This window comes from Cebidichthys violaceus, unplaced genomic scaffold (assembly GCF_023349555.1).
Source record: "Cebidichthys violaceus isolate CVI_PGR_0920_01 unplaced genomic scaffold, fCebVio1.0.p SCAF_12, whole genome shotgun sequence".
Classification (NCBI taxonomy): domain Eukaryota; kingdom Metazoa; phylum Chordata; class Actinopteri; order Perciformes; family Stichaeidae; genus Cebidichthys; species Cebidichthys violaceus.
In genome coordinates this window covers 9,521,342-9,530,026 of record NW_027176285.1, presented here as the reverse complement: position 1 = coordinate 9,530,026, position 8,685 = coordinate 9,521,342, and the positions used below count along the sequence as shown (strand labels likewise).

The following is an 8,685-nucleotide window of genomic DNA, read 5'->3' as shown; positions in this document are numbered from 1 at the left end:
ACAAAATTTACTTAAAGTACAAGTACAAGTGCTTGCTGGGCAGAATGTTAAGTTATAAGTTGATCATATGTTTTTTTGTTTTTATTTGTAAAAATCTTGACCTGTATAGTAACTAGCGTCTCCAGCTGTCAGATAAGTGTAGTGGAGCAAGTAAGCCTAGACTACTTCCCTCTGAAATGTAGTAGTTTAAAGTAACTGAAATTAGCAGAGTACTGTAGTAAATGTAGTTACTTTCGACTACTGTGTGTGTTGTGAGAGAGACTGAAAATAAATATATTTCAATACAACTTTATTTCAGACACATGGGTCCATAAAAAAAAAAAATACAATACAAATGTATTATGTATGTGCTGAGCAGCTGTGGAGAACGTTTAGACCACGCCCCCTTCACGGTGGCTGCTGTAGAGTTAAAACCACGCCCCTTTCACAGTCCCTGCCGTGTGTCGGGTTTCTCAGCCCTCACCGAGTTTATGTAGTAACGTTACAGCACCGGGGGATGGATTGAAGGAAGGAAGGCATGGATCCCATTGAAGAAAAAACGAGCAAAACGGTCGACATATATCGTGATACATGGGTCCGCTTCCTAGGTATGTGTTCGTATATTTGTATAACGTGTCCACTGTAATGAAACAGTGTAGGACAGTTAACGTTACACTGGAGCCGTCATGACCCTGGAGCTGCATGTCAGATGCTAGCTTGCTACAAGTTAGCATAGCTGTCTAACCTCTGTTAAAAATCTATTTATAGCAAGGTCATTTTTATAACCACAGGACGCAATGGACGACGTCCAAAAGACTGGACGTGAATACCGTTGTTCGTGCTTTGTCTCCATAACTGTAATCTATAGCGTTAGAGTTGTGTCTGTAACTCAGGTCTGCCTCAATAAAGGTTGCTGTTGAGCAAGGTGAGGCAGTTGACTCACACAACCACAAAGAAACGCCCGTAGGCATGCACAGACTGAAAAGCTGAAACTATTCATGCGGAAGGTACAGCTTCCTGTTTTCATTGCCGTTGTTCTCTAATTGAAACACTGTGGTGGGGGGGGGGGGGGGGGGTACTTACAATGGTTACACTATCACCCAATGAGCTGTTAGCTGAGAGGATCAGGTACAGTACTGACGGTCATTCATACTGCAGCAGCAGCAGTTCTCCTGGTGAGCATGCTCTAATCTCCTGCTCCTCCACAGCCTTCATTGGCCAGCAGTGACCATGTCGTGTGAATCTGTTTATCCCCTTCGTAAAATTATAATCTATTTGCTCACATCTTTAATCCTGTCTGCAGTTACGTATCTCCGTTGACATGCATGGACAGGAATGTGAAAGTGTCCGTCCCCCCCCCCGTGTTTGGGCACAGACCACATATTCACTGACACAGACATTTAAAATAGTGAATCACAAAAATGTTTTTGCTTACAGATCATAATTTGAACCCCAGCCCATTATGCCAGGGCAGGGCATATGATAACATAACTGGGTGCCTTGCTGGCAGCTAATCTTATCTGGGCTGTTGTTATCATGTTTTATTATACAGCTCTTATCATCTTATGCTCACAGGAGCTCCAGGTTCAGTAGTTACTTTGCAGTATTAAAGCTAGCAGCGTAGAGCTCCATAAAGTTGTCTTGTTGTCTTTTTTAACAGCAGACATTTTTACTTGTCCTCCTCCTGTGCTTGCAAGAAAAGCACAGGAGTAACATTAAGGATAATCAAATGCCCCAGTAAGTCTGCATGCACAGTACCAGGACCCTGAAACGGAAGCAGCTAAATGGAATTCAGCTTTTCCTGCTGTGACATGTCAAAATGTCCTTTGTGTTAAAGTGCTGTACCAACATTTATGGACATGAGCAACAACTACTAGGCTCTCATCTTTTTTTTCCCTGTAAATTGTGTCCAGTTTTCATTGTTTTAGGTTTAACTAAATGCAGAGACAAATTTCCCCCTTAACGGGATAAATATAGTATAATTAAACAAATTTAATTAAAAAATATATATATATCAAGAGCGTGTCCTGTAAATAACTTTTGCAGTTTTCAGGACTTTGTACTTGAACTAAATTTCTAGATTTCATTATCTTTGTTCTTTGAAGAATTGTAAAGCAAAGAACACGTTGCTCATAGTGCCGACAACTGAGATACATCGATCTGGTTTGGGATGTTGGGTTAGCTGCAAATACCGACTTAATGTTACTTAAATTTAGAATTTTAAAAACTGTTATTGCACCTGTGATTTACTTGTACTTTATTTCTCCCTCTTTTCTGAGTCAGTCGGTGTCATGAATATGTTCTTGTGGTTCTTAGCAGTGCTGAGTTTGGAGTTCATAATCATTGTTGGGAGTAAATCTCAGCCCCACACGATTTGTTTTTTAGAAATAAAAAAGGTTTGATGTGCTCTTTGACCACTGCTTGGAGACAAAACCATGTTATGTGATTTGCTCTCTTACTGAAGCTGCGGAAGCATCATTCACTCCTGCCATTAAAGGCAGAATTTCAATGACATTGCACCAATTAAGCCCTTTTCTCTCCTGGTGCCAACACCTCAACTCATTCACTCAAACACTCATCACCAGTGTTTTGTCCTCCCAAATTCAAATACATCACATTGCATTGAACTCATTGGGATCATATTTATGTAAGGTAACATCTGGCCAGTGAATGTGGTGGACCGTTGTGACTGAATGGTGATAACTCTCAAGCACTTAATGATGCTGTAGTGCACAGTGATTATCTTAGTTTAGGCCGAAGATAAAAAATCATATTTTTCTTATTATCTAATAATCCACTAATCGTAATCTCATCTCGATTTGATTGCCTTAAGCGGAGAATTAAGACTAAGAAGCCTGCTTGTTTGACAGAGACTAACAGTGGCCACAGTATTTGTCTTCACCACACACTTATAGTTCTGTCACCATTGAACCAAAGATAATACTTCCCGTGTGACCAGAGGTCATGTCACCAGAGGTTTACATTTACTGTAGTAGGGCACAGGTGACTTCTTAATACGATGTCAAGGGTGTGTTTTTACAATCTTCTTGAATCTTGCAGGATATGTACTGGAAGTTGGAGTGCTCCCTGATGTGACACCAGTGAAAAGCTGAGCTTTTGAGTGTTTAATGCGCTGCTCTGTTGTTTGGAATGGCACAGTTAGCTTTTCATTAACGTAGGGGACTAATGTGTTTTTATAGACCTGATGCTTAACACCTGTTAGCTGGGTGATTAACTAAAGTCATGATGAAATAAGAGGAGACTTAAAAGGTTGAAGTCTTATGTGTATCTTTGCATGTGTGCCCACAGGCTATGCCAACGAGGTCGGGGAGGCGTTCCGCGCTCTGGTTCCAGTGAGTTTGGTTTGGGGCAGCTATGCTGTGGCCACCGTGTACGTTACTGCTGATGCTGTGGACAAAGGGAAGAAAGCAGCTGTGGTAAGATTTACCATTTGTATGCGTTATCTTCATTGATAATCAGTCAAATTGACATTATTATGTAATGAGAAAGAAGTATGAATATATATATATTAGGTCAACATTATTTTTGATCAGGATTTACAGGGAATTACAGGATTAATCTAAAGGTTCATGAGGTGCATTCACAGAAAGATATTTCTGCTACATAAAGTTATACTTATTTTACTTTTCTTCTTGTGTTATTGGATATCCTTTTACCGTTTCAAGATTTTCTTACGCTGCGTCTCTTCCTCAAGGCCCACGGCGACAACCCAGGGAAGACGACGCGGGTAGCGGCGGCAGTGGTGGACACGTTTGTGTGGCAGGCCCTCGCCTCTGTGATGATACCGGGCTTCACCATTAACCGTGTGTGCGCTGCGTCGCTGCACCTGCTGGGCAAAACAACGAAGTGGCCCCTGCCCGTCCGCAAGTGGACCACGACAGCTATAGGCCTCTCTACAATCCCCTTCATCATTACTCCCATAGACAGGTTGGCACAAGTTTATGTGGATGATGTATGTGGCTCATTATGTTAGATTTAATTTGAGGGGGTTTTGGCTGCTCACACAATACTCGCCAGAGCACCAAATGTGCATTAATCCGCCACAGAAAATAGTCCCCACTATTTACAACAACACAGAGCAAGACAGACAAGATAAAAACACAGCCATTTAAAAACACATGAGGCAGGAACTTAAATTCAAGTGCAAGGGGTGGGTACTGTCGGATATAATGGATTCTGCCTTCTTTGATAGCTGTTTGTTCTACAGTTCAGATAGATTTTTTTTCTGCCGAGTGCCAATAATTTTGCTGCCGACTCGTCACCACCCTTGTTAATGAGTCCTTTCTGTGTGAGGGTTGATGGATGCAAACCAGAAAATATTGTTTGAGGGATGTTTGCTGAAAACTCCAGTGCTCAGCTGTTTTTTGAAATGACTGACACTATATATTTGTCAGACATTTTTATGTCTTAAGTGAGAACTGAGCACAGTGTTTTGGTCCTGTCATGGAATCTGTTGATGATAAGAAACATGTATAATAAGAGCAGACTTATGAAGATTTTCAATAAATAAATGTCTGTTAAGTAACGATCTATTTCCGAATGAGGTCACACAACAGTGACTGAGCTTATAGAGTTTGCAGTATTATGGACTCTGTGTCTCTGTGAGTTGTAGAGCCACAAACATAATAGTTACATATACAACTTTAAATATTGCTACAGTTGCTCTTGTTAGGCGAGAAGAAGTTTTCATAGATCACTTCTGCTTCTGCTTTTGTGAAATGGATTCAGAAATGCTTTATTACGTGTGCAACATTACAATGTTTCCCCTTGTGTGCGCTGTAGGTCAGTGGATTACCTGCTCGATTCGAGCCTTCGGAAGATCTACCATGAGGACGAGAAGCACAAATAAGGACGGATCATGCGGGACACTTGTCCCCTCCTGATACTAGAAACCACTCCAGTCCACGTAGACCTGTTCTTGTTGTCTACCAATGTGAAGCACTAAAGAATGCTGAAGAAGAATTTCATGGAGCAAGACTACCCAGTTGGTTACAAATACATTTAATAAAATAGATTTTAGTAAGAAATTATATAATTTACATTTATATAAGTAAGTTGAAAGGGAATTCCTGCTCCATGAAATATATTTCTGGGATCCTTAACTTGAACCTCAAAGGGCAATCTTGATAGCGACACCAAACAGAAGCTTGAACAGGAATGTAACAGCATGAAATATTTTTAAATATTCACAGTGAAATCCTTCTTAAAGTATTCTTCGGCAGGGACACAGTGTGCTGCTATATTCCTCTGATCCTCCTTACAGAGATCCAGGGTTGCCCTCGTGGTTTAGAGTTATAAACTCACCTCATGTCCAGATGTTGAGGATTTAAATACAAATCCACACTTGCTGTGTTTTATTAGCCATATTCAGAGGTACTATGATGCCAAACAAAGCCAGTTTGCTTTAATGTCCCTCTCATTCTTGACTTCCTTAAAGTTTGTCTTTGACTGTTTCTTTCTGAAAACAAAGGTGTCTGTTACTTTAAATACATGTTTAAAGTGTCTTATGCACTTTTCACTGTTTCATTTGACCTGACTGTTGGTGTTGGGAGCCAATCTTTACACTGGGAGCATTTTTTACACCATGGTTACAATCCGTATTATTCTGAATGGTATATGGTTATCTTAAACTAAGAATATTTGTAGTTACACTGAGGTGAACTCCACAAGTATTTCAATTATTTCTCACCAATATCTAAACTGTTGATCAATAAGTCTGTAGTCAGACAGTCTTGATGTACAATGCTGTAACTTCTGTAGTGTGAAAACGTTCAGCGCCTGTAACTAACTTTGAAACATACTCGTATGTTTTATGTACTAGCGTTGAACTTCTCAAATACTTGTCGAGGTCAGTGCCTATATGCAGAAACGGGTTTAAGGGATTCTTTTAGCAATATGCAGATTATTTACGTCTTTATTATTTCCAATGCTTTTCTTTGAGGAGCCAAGTCATATACTGTATCTCATGCTGAACTATGCAAAGGAAACCTGGGAAGTTGTTGTGTACACATGTGAGCTTCTCAAATTACAGGGATCATTCTCCCACTTTAATAAAATAAAAAAAAATGTGGTTAAACAATATAAGAAATAAGAAGGGATACTAAATGCAACATGAAAATTAGACAAAGAGGAGCTTGCTGTATTGTGAATGGTTATCATTGTCTTTTTTTCTGTCAGTGTAAACAAGTGTACAACTTAAGCAATAACTTTTTTTGTGTTACACAATATTCTCTTTGCTGTTTATCGTGTTTATTTTGCTCAGTTTATCGCAGAGAGAGAAATGCTGAAATGAGAGACTGTGATTTGTAGCTCGGGGTGCACCAATAATGTTTTGACTTGCTGTAGTTCAATAATATTTAAAGACCAGATCAGGACACACAATGCACAATGTTGTTGTTTTTTTTTAATTGCTGCTTTGAAAGATTGTAACACGTGTGCTGAAGCCTCCAGTTCATTCACTCAAGTTTACTTTTTCCTTCTGTAAGTTTAAGGGTACAGACCTTAATTTATGTCGGGCAACTTGACTTGTCATAGCAGGGAAAGCGCACAAGTACACGTGGTTTCTTTAAGTGTCCCAGTAAGCCAGTGATTCAATGTGTATGGTAGCATGACTGGGGCCCTTAAATGTAATGCACCCATCACGTTATTAATGTGTTCTCCTGCTTTGATAAGCATATCGGTGCATCCCTTGGGAAAATCTATATATTCATGTGGAATTTGAACACTTCAGATTGTACACAGGACTTTTTCATTGATGCATGCGCAAAGTTAACGGTTTATTTTTTTCAATGTTTTTCTCATGTGCCGGTGTTTTCGGAAGTGGGTTTTATGAGTCACATTTTCAGCCTTAACTGAAAAAAATTATCAAACCTCAAACTTTGTTCCATGGTCACAATGTGGAGATTACTTTTTTTTTTCAAATGTGAAAGCAGCTGTTGAAAGCTGAAGCTCCATTCATTACAATGGATGGCCAATATTCAGCAGTCCTGCTCTGTAACAACTTCTGACACACTGGAGAAATAAAAAATAAAAATCTGTTGAAATAAATCAAAGTTTAAAATACCATGATATCATTTTGTGTGGAGTTCTTGTAAAGTCTATTGGCTCTGTGTTTTTTTGTTTATTCCTGCGATTATGTTCTACTACATTACAAATATTAACAATAATAAATGCAGAGCCACTTTGCAGCTTTCAGAAGTAATGATTGACAGCTCAGTTTAGTGAAAGACACCGAAGCATTATCTATACGCAGTGTGCTTCAAGGCCTTCCTATGAGGACACCTTTCCACAGTGTGATTTCAAGTGGCAGCACAGTAACGTGCTCTTTGTGCAGGCACAGTTTCCACTTCCTGAGTAACCGTTGCATTCAGATGAAAGAGGCGTAATCCAAGGGGCTGTTCAGCCAATGAGATGGAAGCACTCAAAGGCACATCAAACCTGAAGTGAATTGAGAGGCCGCTTGCAGTTATTTATCTTGATTGAGTCAGGAGGCCACAGCTGATGCCAATTTTGTAAATGAAGAGCCCACTTAAAGGGCTAAGGAAACACGAGCAGCTGTGTGCACAGTCATGTCTCTTCTTATTCTTGTGTTCGTGGTGCTTTTGGCCTCAATAACTGCTCAGGCAGGTAAGAAGACAGTAATATTTATCTTCATTTGATACAATTTTTTTTGTGTATGAAGGCTCTTGCTGAAAGTTTTCCTTCCGTCTCCTGCACTCCTGACATCTTACCATCTCCAGACATTCCTCGATACGTCAAAGGCCAGTGGGTTATCACTGAGGATAATCCACAGTATGAAGACCCTGATGAACAACTTCTAACAGTAAATGAGAGGATATGGCCCGAGGGCCCACCAGAAGTTATTGAAGTGGTGACGGAGGAGGACCAGAACTTGCTGACTACTCCAGAACCATATGCTATGACAGAACAAGTTGACGGTAGTGCATTTATAATCCAGAGTGTCATAGTCTCTTATGAAACTGCTCATTACAGACTAGCTACATTCAGATTTTTGTTCCCGGTTAGATCCAAAAGGAGACGAATCGGCAGTGTGGAAAATCGTCCTGGTAGTGACCGTCCTGCTGGTGTCTGTAGTGGGATCTCTGAGCGTGGCCTACTACATGTGTTTCTGGAGAGGAGGCAGGATTCACTATCAGCCTCAGAAGGTGGATTATACTTAAAAATAAAGTGAACTTTGTGGAGAAACTATTCTCAAGGTGTCTCATTTTATGTTTTTGACATGGACTTTGTGACGCTTGTTCTCTTTACTGATCTCTGACAAAGAAATGCTTTGGAGGAAGCTCAGGTGAGCAGAATGTGAGTGGTAAATGTTGGAGTTTTTGGCTTGTATCATAAATTTTGCTTTAATTATTTCAGTGGACCTGTGTTAGTAATGCAGTAAAAGGTGTCTGCATTTGAAATGGCATGACAAATCCAAGCTTGCCCTGTATGAGTGTATCCTGAGACGGATTTGTTTCAGTTGTGGCTGTTGGACTCAAGTCTGAAAGTAGTATAGCCTAAGTTTTAAAAGTTGTACTTGTGCTCAAATATATTGAAACTATTTGGTTTTGGGTACTTTTGATAGGCAAAACAATTGCCTCTTTAAGTATCACAAATGCATGTTTTAAATGTATTCATTGAAGGTTCTCTGTAACTTTACATAGTATGTCAAGTGTTTGTCATCTT

At 39.8% G+C, this 8,685-nt stretch overlaps 1 protein-coding gene across 1 annotated transcript; it reads left to right on the top strand.

The window, feature by feature from the left end:
• Positions 1 to 443: 443 nt before the first annotated feature.
• mtfp1 (mitochondrial fission process 1) lies at positions 444 to 7,062 on the top strand. Its single transcript, XM_068706234.1, has 4 exons — positions 444 to 587; positions 3,289 to 3,416; positions 3,695 to 3,927; positions 4,783 to 7,062. Exons 1-4 carry the CDS (start codon positions 518 to 520, stop codon positions 4,847 to 4,849), a joined length of 498 nt encoding a protein of 165 aa, XP_068562335.1. The 5' UTR covers positions 444 to 517; the 3' UTR covers positions 4,850 to 7,062.
• The last annotated feature ends 1,623 nt before the right edge of the window (positions 7,063 to 8,685 follow it).

Bases quoted from the DNA above. Each gene is read 5' to 3' on its own strand.
- mtfp1 (XM_068706234.1), top strand. From the start codon at position 518: ATGGATCCCATTGAAGAAAAAACGAGCAAAACGGTCGACATATATCGT. The intron at 588-3,288 runs GTATGTGTTCGT...GTGTGCCCACAG, and splicing joins TACATGGGTCCGCTTCCTAG to GCTATGCCAACGAGGTCGGG. The intron at 3,928-4,782 runs GTTGGCACAAGT...TGTGCGCTGTAG, and splicing joins ATCATTACTCCCATAGACAG to GTCAGTGGATTACCTGCTCG.